This window comes from Ananas comosus, linkage group 5, assembly GCF_001540865.1.
Source record: "Ananas comosus cultivar F153 linkage group 5, ASM154086v1, whole genome shotgun sequence".
NCBI classification, from domain to species: domain Eukaryota; kingdom Viridiplantae; phylum Streptophyta; class Magnoliopsida; order Poales; family Bromeliaceae; genus Ananas; species Ananas comosus.
Window position 1 is genome coordinate 6,233,435 of NC_033625.1, and position 18,725 is coordinate 6,252,159.

Below are 18,725 nucleotides of genomic sequence, written 5' to 3' on the forward strand. Positions count from 1 at the left end.
ATGTTCACTTCGCCTCCTGCCGTTAGTAATTCGTTAGGGTTCCGTTTATAAAATATTATTATATGATTTTTTATGCCAAAAATGCACTGTCTTTTCTCTTGTGAACATAATGAGGGCAAAATGATGAGGGACAAAATAGTCATTTTATCATCACAGTTCACACCGTACCTCTCTGTGAACATTTTTTATTTTACAAGGGGGACAAAGTGTAGGTTTTTAAATGACAGGGGGGGAAGTGAAAAATCGGGTTTTGACTGGGTGGGGGGAGGGGTTCTGTAATTTAGCCTTACAAAAAAGCTAAGGGATAATTGCCTATATACCCCTCATGTGTCTGGAAATATTCGATCTACCCCTACTTTTTTTTTCTTTCTAAAATGTCCCTCATATGTTCTACCGTTATTCCAAAATACCCCGCAGTTATCCTCTGTTAGCTTTTTTTTTTTTTTTGAGAGATAGATAACACGCTACCCGCTTCGTTTATTTTATTTAGAAATAAACTTAACTAGAAATGTGAATCAACTAGGATTCGAACTTGGGTCTCGGATACCAACAACCAAGTTAAATATGGGTTAAATGTATACTAGAGTTAAAACCTATATAAAATACCTATTTTACCCCTACCTTATTATGTTAATTCCTTAAGTTATTCTCTTTCTCTCCCAACATGATCGTCGTCTCCTCCGCCTCCACCTCGCCTCATCTCCTCCTAGACCACCACCACCTCCCAGACCACCACCCCTCTCACCGCTATCCTCCTCCTCCTCCTCCGCCGCCGCCGCCGCCTTGGCCGGCGCCGGGAGCCTATGGATTTGTTGAATCGTCGTCGTCCTCCTCCTCCTCCGACCTCTCCCTCCTCAACTCCCACGCCTACATCCACCCCGACGGCGCCCGCACGCTCCGCTTGCGCCTGCCAAAGGCCGAATCGCCCGCCTCATGCACGCGAGCACCGACGCAGCCCGCAAGATCATGGATCTCTGGGTCGCCCGCAACCAGCACCCCTCCCCTACCACGCCCAACCACACCAGGCCCTCGCCCTTGCGGACGCCGGAGCGCGGCACGCTCTCGCCCTCACGGTCGCCCGACTACGGCGCGCCCTCACCCTTGGGTGTGCGCAGTCCACGAGGCCAATTTGGCCGCGTGGACCGGATGAGAGGGAGGTCCACTGCGAACCTCCCTCTCATTATATATATATATATATATATATATAGTATTTTATTTATATATAGAAATATTATTATATAATATTTTATTTATAAATTTGTAATTATTTATTAATATTTTTAAATATATAACTCTTATATATTATTAGTATATGTTTATTATAATTTTAAATATATTTAATCTATATATAAATATTATAATAATAATATATATAGTATAATATCGAATTTTTAAAAAGTATATATAAAAATTATATTTGATCCCGAATTTTTAATTGGTGAACGTATAATACTCGTATAAATCACGTATCCGAATAACTACCGAATCCATTTTTTAGCCGTATTTTTCAACGAATTTAAAAATTAAAAGACGAATTTTATCCGAATTATATCCGTACCGAATTTTTGCCGAATCCGAATTAACTAACTATGCCTCCAGCCACCAAGGTTGGTTTAACTACAATTGATCTCATCCGTTCATCTGCTCGCTCCCGATGTGCTTAATTAATTAATTAATATTTGAAGGGCAAATAAGAAAAGTATTTGCTATATGAAGGGTATATAAGAAAAGTTAGTTACGGTAGAAGGGTATATAGGAATGGGCAAAATATTAATTTTTCAGAGATAACGGCAACTCACTAACGGAACTTAACTCCAGGGATATATTAGAAAGACTTGGAACATAAGAAGGATATTTTCAATATTACCCTTTTAAGAGGGGTAAATAAAAAAATCGGGAACTTTTCAGGGGTATACAGGCAATTGCCCCCAAAAGCTAAAAGTTCATAGGCCTCTCTATGTACGCTTCACCCAGAAAAGGGAAAATGTATAGTACTAGAAAAATGAGCATAAAGCATATATCTGCTTTCTCTTTCATGCTAAGAGCTACTACCTATTTGCACCATCTAAAAAAACAAAAAACAGATTTAAGATAACATACTTGCTCAACTTCTAAGGTTTCTTTATATGAACCGTATACAGTAAGCATTCAATCTGACAAAGTTTCTCTACAAGTACAACTTCTATTTGATTATACAGAGGCCAAAAAACAAAAAACATGTTTTGAGCACAGCACAATTCCGCTAAGAAAGTAACCGTCAAACTGCGTGAAAATTTAACTTGATCTACTACACAAGATGGCATCACATTTTCTTAAACTACCAAAGAAACATGAGTACCTAATGATTAGAGAGAGAGAAGAAGTCACACCTTGCAGATCCTGAACATCTCGAGCTCCAATTGGCGTAGAGTACCTTGCATCGACCGAAACACCAGCACTTCCAGAGTTCTGGTACCATGAAAGAAGATGCAACAATTCAGTTTTCAAATGATGTTCAACTATGTGTAAGTATGTGATATTTGATGTAATATTGCGATGATTATTCATGACCGAATTCTCTGCTTAGAAACTACTGCACATCAGGCCTAAGTTTTCAGGTACTTACTGGACTCAGCAGCTTTAGATTGGAGAATCTTAAGTTGTGCAGAATCACTTTGCTACAATATATTGATGGCTATGAACATAATGAACAAGATACTGGATCGCAACTAATTCCTTCAACCATCGGCTCAGGCTGATAAAAACAGAGGTTTCACTGGCATACCACATGTTGGAGGTAAATTATAATTTAGGCCTCACGAACACTAATGGAGATATGAAAAATTCAAACACAAACAAAATTAAGCAGAGAGATAGTTTAGAAGGACGCCAATTTTGGATTGCCTGGACTGTCGCAAGCATTTGAAGCCTTGGTAGTTAATTTTCGGTTCACAAGTGTATTCATGTAAATCTTGGAGCTGTAAATAATTTTTTACAGTAGTAAATTGACCTCATCAATAGGTTAAGCTAACCTGTTGCCATTTTCAAAACGAAAAAATTAAGAGAAAAAGAAAAAGAAAAAAAAAAACTATAATGGAGATATCAATTTGATCCCTCGACTCTTTGTTGGTATAAAAAATAACATAACAAAATATACAAAGGATTAATTTTCACAAGTAGTAGAAAGCAAAGCAGAAGAAACTGAAGTGTGCATTAGATACCTCCAAAAGCTTTCGGAGATTCACATATAGAAATAAAGCAGGACTAAGTTGGCCTTAATAAATGGATGATCATTTGCATGTGTAAATTGATGACAATGCCTTCCCTTTCTTTCAGGAAAAGAGACCTATAAGCCTTTACAATATGAAGTAAATGTATGAAAGAAAGAAAAGAGGGATAAGAGTGAACTACTTCAAGTGACAGATGGATCCACTTCTCTCAGTTACTGCCAGATGAATCCAATATTTTTGCTCCTTGTATATAGAAATATTTTATAAAGGTATACAAAAAATGAGGTTGTTATCTTCCCAACTGCCTCCAACCTGCACAAAATAAAAGGATCATAGAAATTACCATTCCATACTTTTCAATAGTTCCAATTCAATACTCATATCAATTTATCATTCCATAATAAAAGGATGAAATATGAAGATCATTTCACTTATCATTTACCTACCATGTAATACTCATTACTATGATGTGCAATCTGTGCTTAGCAATTTGATTATCAGTAAGAACCCAAACAGAGAAATATATGTATGATACCACTTGAAATAATACAGGCATTGTTCCATGCAATTAGGGCCTATTTGGCGGGGCTTAAGCTTCTGCAAGAGAGTCATATTGAGCAATTGGAAAAAGCATTGACAGCTTTTTAATTAAAATCACCCCAACAACATCCAATTGCAGTAGAAGCAGACCTTTCAATTGCAGTTTCTATTTGTGAGTCCCAAAAGCTCATTTCAGGTTAGCAGCCGCAAACGAACAAGAACTATTCTTTGCTTAACCCTAAATACTTCTCACAAGTAGAGCTGATTCCAAATCTCTGCGAAAAAGGCAATTTGTCATTTAAGCATCTTTTCACTGGATAATCTCGTACCAAAGGTTTCCCTTGGCAATTAGTCTGGGGAACGCTTTAAGGGCTGTTTGGTACTGAGGTCCATCTAATGCTAATAGATAAAATGAAGTTGGGGCAAAAACATATAGGAAAATGCTTCTGTGTTCTCCAGTAGGACTGCAGAAAATATATTATAACCAATTCATTGTGATATGTGGAACGTGATATTATATATGGAAACAAAAAAGATATTTTCTCATCGTACTTTTCCACTGCACATAACGCAATCGTCCCGTAATCCCAAACAGAGCCCAAGTGTTTGTAAAATGTAAATGAACATTTTTGGGGAATCCGAGTACCATACATAAATATGAAAATTAACAATTTAAATTCTAACAAATAGCTTCAACAAATAAAAAATGAGCTAACCTAATGCACAATCAGTGAGAAGTGTTTTTTGTTTCGTTGTTTCCAAAAAAAACTCACCATTTGTGAACAAGTAAGAGAAAAGAAGTTCATTCCAAGCATCTGGAACTCCAGGGAGACACCAGTGGCTGCAATCCAGATCGGGAGAAGGGTAATTCCAAGTGCCAATATGAGCATCACTTCGGAACAAACCCATCGAAGTAACGTTCAGCAAAGTCACGGGAACTCTCATATTGGTAACCACATCATTGAGAATTTTACCAAATTCACTCTTGTCCTCAAAAGATGGCTGTTTCGATACATTGCACCCCTTTCCGTTTGAGCCACTAAGTTACCACAAAAACACAAAAAGCTAGCAATTATATTATGAAGGAAAACATACAGACAATCCAGGACCTCTAGCGCATTTTGAAATGAGTGCCTAAACTTTTGACAGCATTTTTGTGGTACATTTTAAGATGTTTCATGTATAGATGAACTTCATGATTTAATGCCTTCAACCATTAAAGCTGTCATTCATCATAACGCATCCAGATTTTACCTGCTCTTTTGAGTGGCAACAGGCTTTATATGTTCTAATAAGTTGGATCATCGTAGGCTTTACCTACACTAAACTTATTTTCATCTGAACTTTGCTGTTGTATTTGGTTCTAGTTTCTAGATGATGCATTTGCAATATGTGCCCTGTTTCCAACATTTTTTTAATATTTTGCAGAAATTTCCAATTCAATGAAACACCCCCAAAAATTGCCAGAAATTAAAGAGATGACAGTTTATTATGATTTCCATACTGAAACTTAAATTCGACCTATCTTCATATTTTCTTTATGCTGACACTTATAGGTCTTCTAGCAGGTTTCATGTAATTTCACCAAATCAACAATCTCTTTTAGAGATCGAATGTACTTTATTTGATATTGCCATGTTGCCATCAAATGGATCTTGCAGCAGTATCCACTCTTTTCTGCCTTTTGCATTCAGGACACATCACTGACCTTTGAATGCGAAAGGAGTAGGTTTCTGGACCAAAAGGATCTGCTGATAAAACCTCCTCAGTGTAGAAATGCGACAGTAAATTATCTTAAAATTCGAGGGGTCCAACACAATGAATGTGCATTGTATCCGCCTTAACATTTTCTAGAAACTTGTCTTACCCTTCCATAGAACCTCAAACATCACTGCATAAAAACTAGCATCTACTTATCAGGTGCAAACTTCTGTTTTTTTTTTTGTTTTTGTTTTTTTTTTTTTTGGTGAAAAGTTGAGGTGAACTTTGCATGTCAGTTCCGAATCCAGTGGTTATAGAAGAACTAATGTCATTCCTGTAATCCAGTGGATATAGAAAACAAACTAAGTTGCAGTTCCAGAGACTTCAAGAATGTTTTGGAACAAATGAGATGCGCACCTCCAATGAGAAGGCTCATAAGTCCTGAAAAAGACTTGAGTTCTATTTGTGTCTACGATCTTTTCTACCCACGACGCCCAAGTGTGCAAAGCCATTCTAAAGGCAGCATTGATGGGCATCCCAAGCTTGAGTCGTCCTCCGGCCTGGAAATGGCGACCCCTGTTGAAAAATCCGACGTGAAAATAGTATAAGGAAACAATATAAACATCATAAGGCATTATTCATAACCATATACGTTTTATAAGAACAAACACTATGCATTCGCTTTAGCTTCTAAGTCACGAAGCTCAAACTATATAAATGTTTTGTCCATAATTAGTACAGGCAAATCATGCAGCAAAGCATACCAGAGTCACAACATACACCTTAGAACATTCAGATTCCCGGGAGTGAAATGTTATTAATTACCTGTTTATTTTTTGAATCTTCTACATATTAATCAAATTTTACGCAAATTATGAATCAAAAAATTTCATAGAAATTTAGAAGAAAAGGAAACGGATGTTGCACAATGACAGAAATAGTACAGAAATCTTGCTAACAAGTAAAAAGACACCTTAGATCTATAAAGAGAAGTTGTTTTTTGCAGTACAAACTACTACATTCATAAATGTGTTATCAAGATAGGCAGAAACTTTGAGCTACAAATAAAGTGAAAGAATTGAGAGCCAAAAAGTGCGCAACTTACACATGAAACAGTTTACTTCGAGTCCACCAATGGCCAGAATTGAATACAAGAATATCCGAATCAACCCACTTACTACTTATCTCATCCACCTTGTCCAGCTCGAGTATCGCCCGGACCCTTCTAGGCCCGTGCTTCGGCGGCGAACCCTGCCGCACCAAGAACACAGAGCGGAAGAACTCCACACTAAGATTATATCTCTCAAACCTAACACCCAAGAAGCGAACCGTCTTTGTGATCTCACTCCCGTTCACCTCATAAACGTTCCCTGGATCTCCCACCCCACTCATAAGCATACAAATCAAAGACTCCCACTGCGTCCGGCTCATCGAGTCGCCCACGAAAACAACACGTTTCCCCCTAACCGATTCGAGCACATTATGAGGACTAAACTTGGGCAAATCGCAATGCCGAGGCTTCCACCTCAATTTAAGATACCCACTATCCTTTCTCCCATTTGCCAAGCAATTGAAACCACGCTCCGCAAAAGGGCATTTTGAGCTATTATACAGCGGGTATGAATCATCGAAAACCCAATCACCATCAAATACATCACAAAAACCCTTCTTGATGATGAATCCAGATAACAAGCTCCCCCTACAGGGGAATCGACGCAAATAGAGATGGATAACTGATCCAATAACTACAGCAGAAGAAACTATGAAGAAGATTAGGGCAATAGAGTCAAATACCAACCCCGAAACCCACGATTTCCGAGTCCTACTCATTTCCCCCCAAATCCACGATCAAACCTACTTAATTGAAACAAGAAATCGGCGATAACATACGAAACGAAGAGGAAATTGGAGGGGAAAAGAGGCGTAACCGGATTGAGGGGGCGATTCGTTGATGATTCTTCCTTGTTTATAGTCGAATCGGAGAAACCCTAATCCTAGATGTTGAGATCGCACGCGCATGCACACACTCTTTCTCTTTCCCGCTCCCGCGCGCGAAGAATTTGGCGGGGGCGCGGGAAGAGAGGGGTGGGTCCGGTTGGTAGTCCACCGACCGAGGGTATTTTCGGTGTTTTACGATTAGTTTAGTTCTTTTTCTTTTTCTTTTTTTCTTTTTTTTTTTTTTTTTTCTTTTCAGAGCCCACTGTATCTGCTACGGATTGAGGGAAGGGGATCGCAAAATAGATAGTATTTTCTATGTGAGCTGATTGTGTTAGTGGAGCACCCGGTAGTAGGGGTGTAAACGAGTCCAACACGAGCGAGCTAAGATCGACTTGTGTTCAGCTCGTTTAATAAACGAGTCGAATATGAGCTGACTCGTTAAAATATCGAGCCGAAAAATTCAGTTCTTGTTCGGCTCGTCAATAAACGAGCTGAACACGAGCTGGCTCACGAGCTGGCCAACAAACAATAAGTTAAAAAAATTAGATTGAATATATATAAAAAATAATTTTATAAAATCTTATTCATTAGATTTTGATTTAATAATTGAAATTTTACACATAATGAGTCCTTTTATAATTAAGCTCGTATTTATATTGTTATTTTGCTAAAAATTAAATAATAAAAATATATTATATATAATTATTTATTTATATATAAAAATATAAATTATATAAATATAAAATATATGTATTCGAGTTGTTATCGAGCCAAACACGAGCGAGCTGACCCAGCTCGTGCAGCTCACTCGTATTCGGCTCATTTAGTAAACAAANGAAAAATTCATATTCGGCTCGTTTATTAAACGAGCGATTCGATTTCGAGTTTATTTCGAGCTGAATACAAGCTGGCTCGCGAACAGCGAACCGGATTGCCACCCCTATCCAGTAGTGACTAGTTTTTGAAAGATTATATTATAAATATTAGGACTGACTAGGCTAGTTTTTATTATGTTTTATTTTCATGAGAGGTGACGGTGTATACATTACGAATCATGTATGCACAGTATGATTTTATGCTATAGTTTTATTGATGTCAGCTCTGATATTTATTGTAGTAGATATTTAATTATATTTTGCAGGTTTAGACGCATCGTGTGCATAGGGCTCTCCGTACATGCGGTGAATTTATTGGTGCGCCCAAATTTCTGCTGCAACGCGGGACGTGGCAGATTAAATTAAACACGAGCTAACATCATAAGTAATGCAATCTTGTAAGTTGTTCTACGTAGTGGTAGTTTATTGGTTGGTACTAGGAATGTAAATGATGCCCGATCCGGCACGTCCTCGAGCCGGGCTACAGCGCGATGCGAATACTGTAGCCTCCGTGTCAGACAGACCCGGCCCAAGCCTTCTGGCCATGTTGGGCCACTCCTCTGGGGCCCGACGATCCAGCGCGGCACGGCTCGAAACGTGCTTGAACCGTACCGGGTCGAGAAGAGGCGGGTGGCCCGGTACAACACGGCTCGCTTGGGCCATGCCAACCGGGCCAGCACGGCCCAGTCCCCCAAGGCACAAGTGCCTTAGGCCTTGGGGCCTAAGCTTCTAGGGAGAAGGGCAAAAGCTCTCCTCCCAGGGTCTAACCTTGGAATGAGTGATTTTGGTCCAATAAACTAAAGAATTTTGATTCATTAGATCAAAATCTCATTTCATTTTTTTTTCTCAAAAAAAAAAAAAAACAAATTTATTAATTTTTTAAAAAAAATAAATATTTACTATATTATAATTATTTTTATAAATTTTTAACGATTTAATCAAAATATTAATTTAAATAAAAATATTTATTATTTATATTTTAAATTTTATACTAAATTTTTAAAAAAAATATATAAAAATAAATACTTTAAGAGCCCGGCCCGAAGCACGGCCCGGCCCGGCACAGCCCGTGCCTTCCAGGCCGAAGGGCCATGCCGTACCGGAGGCTAGGCAGCTCGACTTGCCATGGCCCAACCCAAAATAGAAGCCGGGCCGTGCCAGGCCGGGCCGGGCTGGCTACTAGCCTGTTTCGGCTTTCAGTACAACCCTAGTTGGTACTATCACATGAAAAATTCTAGAATACAATAGGTATATTGGTGACGTAGCGTAACAAGCCAATCAAATATTTCGTTTTAGGGATATATGTCCCATCATGATTATAAAAAAATATTTTTATTATATTTTTGTTTGAAAAGAAAGAATGTGATTGACTTGTTATTGATGACGTGGTGCCAGTGTGATAGTGTAGAATTCCTCCTATCACATATATTGGACAACCTGGTTTATAGAGGATCCATTACCAACCACAAGAAAGTTTGTTGACAAGTTATTCCTTTTTTTTTTTTNTATTCTTTTTTTTTTTTACTTTTACTGTAGCAAGTAAACTTCTAGAAAGGCCATTAATTGAAACAGTACTTAGTAAATAAAGAGGCTACAGTTGTTTTAATTTTAATATCATCATATATATTAAAACTAATTTTTGGAGGTAAAAAACAGAAGCTTTAATTTAAATTCTTCTTTAAGTGGCTCTACTCTCCATTAATTTCGAAAATAGGATTGTTAATTATTCCTTGAACATGGTCAAAACAACAGAATCATATAAAAATGGTTTTTGAAAAATTTCTTAATATAATATTATTTAGTCGAAATTCATAATCATTCAACATAACTTCAACTAATTTTGAGGACTTAGTGATGTTTGGTTTCTCAAAAAGTTGTGGAAAAACTATTTTCTAAAAAAAAAAAAATCATGAAAAACATTCTTTCCATAGCAAAAATCAGCAAAAAAAAAAGAAACCAGAAAAACTAGTCTTATAAATCGAACGAACTTAAAATCAGTTTGCGATGCAACTCATCCAACCATTTGTACTCTGCTCATTTCTGTACCAAGAGAGGCTTAAAGAACATCTATGCGAAAAGGAACATGCACAAGAAGAACCCAACAGAGGGATACGAACAAAAACATTGTGACAAATCTCCCCGCAGAGAATCGGTCTAATCAACAATATCATTGCTTTACGATTCGTTGTGTCGAACGGCCGACTAAACCGTCTATTAGTGGGAGGCTCCCCATATATAAATTTTTTTCCAAAATATACGTAGGGATGAAGAAACTAAAATTTACATCAATTCCGCAAAGCATTCAACTTCCAGCTCTTAATTGATGGCTATAGGGGTAATTCTCTTCTTGGTAGGCTTATTCGGTGCGGAGTTCTTGGTTGACGTTGATGATGGTTGTGTTCCTTCCCCGGCCTTTGAATCTGTCTCCTTGTCGACTTTGCGCCCAATATCTTCCTTGTCGACTTCCATATTGTCCACCATTTCAGGCTTCAGGCTGCTCATATTTGCATTCCCTTCCACAGATTTCTTTTCATCTATACCCCACAAAAAAAAAAGAAGAAAAAAAGAATGAAAGAGATCATTTAAGGATGAAGTTCAATCAAAACATCAATTGCAACAAGAACCTAATCGTGCTTCCGTGTTCAGCAATTCACTAAGTAAAAAGAAAATGAAAGTTAAGGAGTAAAATGTGATGGCAGTCCTCAAACCTTCAACAAATTGCAATTTGGCGGCTATTAGTCAATTTAAAGTAGATTAGGATGTACTCGGATACCATGTTATGAATATCACGACAAGTGCAATAACTAAACAGTTTAAGCTAATTATTGAGCGAATTGCAACTCATTGAAAGTTCAGGTAATAGCCTGAGTAGAAAAATATGTAATTTCTCCTAAGTATATAATATCTTTTGCCTGTCTATACCTTACACTAAGAATCTTACACAACATTCCTTTTTCCTGTTCCCATGAGCTTTCCTATTAATTTTGGCAAACCAATGTCCTCTGAATGTTAATTGCTATTAAGAGACTAATTATAGGATTGAGGGGAAACGGTGAAGTCGGTCTAATACACTGCCATAATAAGAGAATAAGAGCAAAATTGCACAGGGAAATCATGCACGACAAGCGTCAAAAGGTCAGTAGGTATCTTCTCAACTAGCATACTAGTGTCCTATTTTGTCCTCATAAAGTAATATGTGATGTCTTCAGCATCTTCACAACTTCATCGAGCATCTGAAGAACAAAAGCTTTAACCATCAAAGATTACCTGAGATCGTATAAGTCTGTCCAAGCTCGTCATTCTCAAATTCTATAATAGTACAATACCCATCTCGTGACGACAATGCAAGGTGCTTCGCGTCAGACGACCTAGCATGAGTAAAATGGTAAATCACTTTGGACCAAAAAAATTAAATTTTACATACATACCCCTATGAAATTATGTTTAAAATAAATTAATTACATATATACCATAAAAAATAAATACCCTACGACTAACAAAAACGCCCATCTTAGATAACTATTTTTCGATGACTCCCCAGCCTTAGAAAAGGGTTCTCTTTTTGGGGCTAAAAAACTGCAGTTTCCGGGAGTATTTATAATGTTTCAGATTTTATAGAGGTAATATATATAAACAGATTACTTGTGCAGAGGTGTATGTGCAAAAGCCCCAGCAAAAAATCATCCACGGACCAATAAAAGACAAATTCAAAGTCCACAGAAATCTTAAAAAGTGAAAAAAAAACATTTGCTGCAGCAAGGCATATTGAGAAGGTACTGACCAAGTGATATCTGTGATGGCTGCATAGTGAAGTCCACCAAACACTGCTATTGGGAGGGAGCTTTCGGTATCGTAAATGTAGAGAGAATTCAAAGTAGCCACAGAAAAAATCACTCTATAAGGAAGCTTAAAGAAACCATCTGCCATTATTTAATACAGCTGATTCAGACCCCATAACATGATAAAAACTTGAACAACATCATGTTAAAAGGAACAGAATAAGCTACAGTATTTGTTAAGCCACCTGATTTGGAACCTCGTAGATTGAAAAGAACAGGGCAGAATCGAACAGCCACAATGGGTTTGTTAGCACCTGGGAGTTGTACCGCAGGCCTACAAAATTAGAAACTACTACATTTCAAATTATCTATTTTACATACATCCTAGGAAAATCTGAATTTCTATGTATACTTCTTAAAAAGTTAATTCTCATGTATGTATTATTGTACGTAAAAAAAATTATCCATTTTCAAAGAACTTTTTCTAATACAAAACCAACAAACATACATGAATTGGATGGTGCCCTAACTTATAGGTATTTTGCTAAAAAATTGCATATTCCAGGTGCACATATAAAAATTCAAATTTGCAGGGGCGAAATTTGCTATGGCAGCTGGACTACAAGAATGAGATTGTGGTCTGTCCTATATGAGCTAACGCATAAGGGCACAACTGGAGTTGAAAATGCAGTGTAGTTCCATTTACAAAGTGACCAACTAGAATTGGATTTACCGATAGCAATATGTACAAGTGGTGTAAAGCAAGTGCAATTGGGATTTGAGAACTTGAAAAGTCCAAATTCTTGCATCCCCTTTGAAACAGGATTTCCTCATTCATAGAAATACTGAAACATATAGAACATAGTTCTTCCAAGTAATATGGCGAGTAGATTAAGATGAACTTAGTTATATCTAAAAATGTGCTAGTATTGTTACCTTGAAAGATCTCTCCTAGACAGTATATAAGCAGTGTTAAATGCTTCCGATGCAGAAGAACATTTGTATATACCTGAAAATTTTATTTAGACAGAATTTACATCAGTGAATAGGATCAACAAAGGCAAAGAATAGTGGTTCAAGTTGTGCAATTGTTCATTAAAAAGAAAAAAGGAGAAAAAGTATGAAGGCTTTATAATGTTTCCCTTGCTCACCAATCATTCCATCTAGAACTTGCAAAATGCAAATGAAAGTTAATATGTAACAATTAAGCTGAATCAAATTATCAAATTAACAAAGGTTAGGTTAACTTGCTTGCTAGAGTAGAAGCCAGACAACGTACCAGTTGAACAGTCACTAATGTGCAATATATAACAGAATGCATAACATCGAGGTATACTCAAATGTATGAATGATCAAAGAGAAGCAATTTTCAAACTCATTAAAGGACAAAATATATTGATGATATGATAAAAATATCGAAAAATATGTGCTAGTAAAACAAGTTTACACCTGTACCTGCCGGGACTACCAAAAATGATCCATCAGGCGACCATGCCAATCGCCGGAAGAAGGAAGGCAATGTTTCATCATGAAACAAATGAGTTTTAGGTGGCAGATGCTGAAATAAAGAAGTTGCACAAAACATTATTCTTAAATATATGACCAAAAAATGCAACTAATGACATAGATTGCAAACCTTTGAATCATCAATATTTTGGGGCTCAAACTTTGTCAGTGTATATTGGCACATGAAGTTGATTTTCTCAAAGCCTTTTGATTTGGCTTGAGGCTTATTTGCATATACCCGTAAAGTCCTATCTGAGCTAAGTGAAGCAACATACTGATCCAAAGGATCCCAGGCAACACCCTGAACATAATGCAAATGGGCATCTAAAATTTGATGGACTGAACCTGAAACAAATTATCCATAAATAATATGTTGTCAGGCATTCCATAATCCAAACAGGAAAAATATAATGGGGTCTTTTAGTTTGTTCCTGCAAAAGCATCTATTTACACATATACCCCTGAAAAACCTGGTTTCTATATATACTCCTTCAAAGTGCAGTTTTCTACAAAGATGCCCTTATCTAATTCATGGGTGGAAGTTGGTTTTCTATTGAGTACAAAGGGTATATATCTATGAAATTACGTTTTTGAAGAGCATAATGCAAATTCAGGTTCTGTATGGATATGTGTGTAAGTAGATACTTCAACAGGAGGACATAAATATCCCAACAAAATTTGCCTATCATTGATACCTTTATTAACATCCCATATTATGCAAGAGTTATCAACTGAACCAGAAATGAGGTAAGCAGCATCAGCAGACCACTGAAGGTCAAGAACATCCTTCCGATGAAATCTGATAAAAGACAAAACAAGAAGAGTACAATAACTCTTGCAAGAAAACAGTATTTCCATAGATAATTTTCACATGGAGGATCTTACAATAATGACTTGAGTACTTTCCATGTATGGCCATCATCTGTTGAATGTAGTTTCCAGAGGACTAATTCACCTCCTAAAAAATTGAGGAAGAAACAGAAGCATAACAATTTATATTCTCCGACAAGATGCTAATTCTACATAAAGCATTAACTTATTTTCAAAAAACAAATAATAAAATGATAATATGATAATAAAATGAACCAAAACATACCATCGGCACCAGATGCAAGGTATTCTCCTGTAAAAAGAAAAAGGAAATAGAAAGAGATAGTCACTCTTCTGGCTAGACATCTAAAGGAAAGGAATCAAGAGATTAGTTCAAAGCCTTAACAGATAATGAGACCGAGGAGAGGCGATAATATAATGCCAACACAGATAAAGGGAGGGGAAAAAAGAATAGCTAATATGTTTGTTTCTTCCACAATGTACTCTTTATTCAAAGCAATTCGGGGTGCTGTTTCTTGTTTTAAATAGGATTCAGTAGAAGACCAGATTTTGCCAAATACTGAAGGCCCAAAATTAAACAATTATGTGTGTGAATTTTACTATCTAAGATTATATCTAATAATAGTAACTCTGTCTGCTTTGACATAGTAATTACTAAGTCGTTAAGATGAAGCAAACAATACAAAGGCAGTTATGAAAGATATCACAACCCTCTTCAGTCTTGGTATTTTCTCATAATAGTGTTTTCTACAACTAAACTCTTTCTCTATTCGCTTATTATATTATGTTATACACTTGACCATAGCTATATATGCACTTTATTCACACAATAGATTCCATAGCACTATGATATGAAAGAAGCCACTATCACAATGCCACCATATAAATTCTTTTCCTAACATTATCAATTTTGTGCAGTAACAAACTGTTAGGAGCCGAATTCCCTGGTCTTTGACTCGGTTAAAGACCTCTCTTGGGAAAAGTGTAGGGATGCGGAACGGCTCCGAATAATGACCCTCGAAATCTGCGCCCTTCGACTGGATCAAACGATTCGGCTGATGAGGGATCATATCAGCCAAGTTCGAAGACCTTTACTATAGACTCGGTTCGACTGAAAGAGCCGAATGTACAGAAAACATAGGGTTTTGGGTCGGCTGAGGAGCGGAATGCCTTTATATATTGGAATTAATCTGTGAAACTAATACAAAGGATGAGTGTGCCTGGAGGCATACAGACTCGGTTGATCTAACTTAAAGTTACTCCTAGGAAAAACAGTAAATGTGAGAAAGTAAAAGATTACAAATAGACTAGTTCTAGAAAATGCGAGGACAATGCAGAGGAAATAAAGGTGGTCTTCTATTCTCGGGAAAAAGACTTCTTTTCTGGGCATTATTTGCCTATTTATAGCCCGCCTCTGTTGGTCAGTTATTGCCCCATCCATGATCGGCCACTACCCTATTTTTACGGGCTACTTCAAGCTGATCAAATCCGTACGTAACCACTTGCAGTTACTGTAACTTCTTGCAATTACACCTGGCGGTTACTTAATTTTATTGTCAATGCTCCCGGTGCACACCAAAATCTACTTTAATCCTCGCTCCTAAAGATTTTGGGGTTGAATGGTGCACCAGCATACCACGTGGCCGCGCATTATTGGCCTAACACAAACAAAGCACCTTTGCCAAGAAAATGCATCAAAGCTAGCAGGATGAATCATGCCTGAGAGTGTCATGAAGATCTGAGCAGTATAGTAGATATTCTCAGGTTAGTTAAATTTACTGATAAGACTGATATCTTCATCCACAATACTAAAAATGAATTTTTGCAGATCGCAATCACTAGTCAGAATATTTCTTCCCCTTCAATCTCATTCCACTTTACAGAGTGGACGATAATAGCATATATTGCAAACCAAACAAGACTGATAGATCATCAGCACATGGTATGCTCCATTTTGTAGGAAGAGTGCACTTAGTTTTACTATCCAAGTTGAATATTAACCCCGATAAATGGGCCAATTACAAAAGGGTCATTCATAGTCAACAGGACTCTACGGAAATACCAATCAGACTGGAGATTAATAGTTATGTTATGTAGAAATGGGGGGAAAAAAATGTTTTAAAAATGTATTTGCCAGAAAATATCATTTCTTTTATAGTTGATCCTTTGGAGAGAAAACTCAAACTCTGATAAAAGTTGATATGATTTGGTACATGCTCTCACCAGATGGGGAGAATCGGAGTGCATTTACAGCAGAAGTATGGTATGAAAGGCTGTTTTGATAGGAAGCTGTTGGAAGTTTCTTCTCTGATTCTTCTGAAGCTATAGACCATATCTGCAGACAAAGCGAAGATAGACCACTAATTAATTATATAAGGAAAAAACACAATAACATCATACTGTAGAGTCTTCAGATAATCTTAGAAAAATAATGATAGGGAGGATTAACAAAAGTTGGCAGAATATTTAGCATGAAAGATAAGCTAATGTGAGCTAGGATGGGGTGCTATTAATAGCACTGAGCCTTTTGTGCTGTAGAGTCATTTTCAATGCTAGGGCATTCGTTTTGACGATCAATGCCGTTAAACATGATAGCGTGTTTGAACTTCATAGATTCTGAATTTTTTTTGTAACTTTTCAACACCATTTACTAAGTAATCAAGCGGTCACAAAAGTGACAATTTAATGGCTTTTATGAGCTGCTTTCTAGTTTAGCTATATAGAAACAATCCACATTGGTTGAATTTTTTAGAGAAATTTTTTTTTCTTTAGGATAAGATTTAAAACTTCAATCTTGAATTTGAAATTTCGATCCCCTATTTCAGAAGGTTGTTCAGTTTTGACCCTTCATTTTCTAGCAAGTTGATGAACTAGAAAATGATTTTCAAAAATCACGAAATTTGGATCCCAGAATGTGCAAATATCGTAAATCATTTTTAACGCTATTGATTGTCAAACTGGATGACCCATCATCGAAAACCAGTCTATAGCACGAAGGCTTGGTGCTTTTAATACCACAGTAGCTCAACTATGCTAGTAGATCCTAATAAGAAGCACAATTCTGCTAATTCTTTGTGACGGCCCATTAGTCCCACATCGAATAATATGGGAGAATATGGAGGGTATATGACGAGCATACTAGAACTAATAACTGAGCTTTAGCATTTTTCGCTGGTGGTTGATGGTTTGGGCCCAACAAGTTATTAATGTTAGTGGGCCAGATCGTTACATTATCTACATTTTCAGAAGACATTTGCTATAACACATCACGTTAACATTTTTATTATTGAACCACTAATACTCCACAATTTGAGTAGACCCATTTGCTACAAAACATAGAAATAGCATCTTTATTATAGAACTACTAATACTCCACAATTTGAGTAGACCCATTTGCTACAACACATAAAAATAGCCTCTTTATTATAGAACTACTAATACTCCACAACTTGAAAAAAATGCATTTGCTGGAACACATCAAACTAGCATCTTTATCATAGAACTACTAATACTCCACAATTTAAGAAGATTTTTTTGTTGTAACACATCAAAATAGCATCTTTATCACAAAACTACTGATACTGCACAATTTGAGAAGACCATTTGCTATAACACATCAAAAACGGCATCTTTATCACAAACTACTAATACTCCACAATTTGACAAGACCCATTTGCGACAACACATCAAAATCGCATCATTATCACAGAATCAAAACAACGGGAGGCGAAATCAAAGAGGCGAAAGGTAAACTCCCACCTTGATATCGTGATCGCTTCCCCCGGTGGCGAGAACCCGAGACTTCGGGTGGAAATCTAGGGTTAGGACCGGGTGGGCGTCGTGCCAATTGATCTGAACCGTCCCTCCCTTCATCCTCCGCCGCTACCTAGATCCCTCTAGGGTTTCTTCCACCTTCGCCTCGAGCTCTCGTCCGATCGGAGCTTAGACGAGGAGCTAGGGTTTGGGTAGCTTTGGGGATTTTGGGCAGCGGGAGGGAGATTTTGGCGCCCTTTTCCTGGGATTGGAGGCGGGAAGGAGAGAAAGGGTGACAAGCGAACCGGCAGTGAGAATAAATAGTGAGAGTTCTCAGTCACGTGATGCTCACGAGGAGACGCCCAGTGGTATAAATTGCACCACGGTCCCTAACCTTTTACCTTTCTCACCTTGGATCCTAATTTTTTTTTCTTTTCTAGTAGGACACTCGTCTTGACACCAATCTTGAAATTGGTGGATACTTTGTAAATATTAGTTTTGAAATAAATGTGCCACTTAGTTTTGCTATAAATTGTCTTTTTGTTTTGTTAAAATGAATTATTATAGTATAAAATAGTGTGTGTATTTTAGTA

The 18,725-nt window shown here is 37.1% G+C and overlaps 2 protein-coding genes across 6 annotated transcripts; both read right to left on the bottom strand.

The window, feature by feature from the left end:
* On the bottom strand, positions 2,097–7,509 carry LOC109710074 (protein trichome berefringence-like 7). Of its 4 annotated transcripts, none has more exons than XM_020232492.1 (6): positions 7,379–7,509; positions 6,556–7,195; positions 5,868–6,026; positions 4,523–4,788; positions 3,391–3,521; positions 2,097–2,448 (listed from the first exon to the last, which is right to left on the bottom strand). In XM_020232492.1, exons 1-5 carry the CDS (start codon positions 7,467–7,469, stop codon positions 3,499–3,501), a joined length of 1,179 nt encoding a protein of 392 aa, XP_020088081.1. In that variant the 5' UTR covers positions 7,470–7,509; the 3' UTR covers positions 2,097–2,448; positions 3,391–3,498. The 4 variants fall into 4 exon arrangements, with proteins under 4 accessions (XP_020088081.1, XP_020088084.1, XP_020088082.1 ...); XM_020232495.1 differs by having other exon boundaries at positions 6,556–7,149; positions 7,249–7,484; XM_020232493.1 differs by having other exon boundaries at positions 2,097–3,521.
* On the bottom strand, positions 10,348–18,429 carry LOC109710963 (chromatin assembly factor 1 subunit FAS2 homolog). Of its 2 annotated transcripts, none has more exons than XM_020233795.1 (12): positions 18,139–18,429; positions 16,603–16,714; positions 14,645–14,671; positions 14,434–14,506; positions 14,244–14,347; positions 13,679–13,893; positions 13,498–13,600; positions 12,979–13,051; positions 12,288–12,376; positions 12,045–12,183; positions 11,531–11,631; positions 10,348–10,797 (listed from the first exon to the last, which is right to left on the bottom strand). In XM_020233795.1, exons 1-12 carry the CDS (start codon positions 18,250–18,252, stop codon positions 10,580–10,582), a joined length of 1,368 nt encoding a protein of 455 aa, XP_020089384.1. In that variant the 5' UTR covers positions 18,253–18,429; the 3' UTR covers positions 10,348–10,579. The 2 variants fall into 2 exon arrangements, with proteins under 2 accessions (XP_020089384.1, XP_020089383.1); XM_020233794.1 differs by having other exon boundaries at positions 13,492–13,600.

Excerpts from the sequence above, each read along its gene's own strand:
- LOC109710074 (XM_020232492.1), bottom strand. The coding sequence starts at position 7,469 with ATGCGCGTGCGATCTCAACATCTAGGATTAGGGTTTCTCCGATTCGAC. Across the intron at positions 4,789-5,867 it reads TATGAGCCTTCTCATTGGAG|TGGCTCAAACGGAAAGGGGT; the intron begins GTGCGCATCTCA and ends GTGGTAACTTAG. Across the intron at positions 3,522-4,522 it reads CTCTTACTTGTTCACAAATG|GTTGGAGGCAGTTGGGAAGA; the intron begins GTGAGTTTTTTT and ends TATTTTGTGCAG.
- LOC109710963 (XM_020233794.1), bottom strand. The coding sequence starts at position 18,252 with ATGAAGGGAGGGACGGTTCAGATCAATTGGCACGACGCCCACCCGGTC. Across the intron at positions 16,715-18,138 it reads GAAGCGATCACGATATCAAG|ATATGGTCTATAGCTTCAGA; the intron begins GTGGGAGTTTAC and ends CTTTGTCTGCAG. Across the intron at positions 14,348-14,433 it reads AAAGTACTCAAGTCATTATT|ATTTCATCGGAAGGATGTTC; the intron begins GTAAGATCCTCC and ends GTCTTTTATCAG.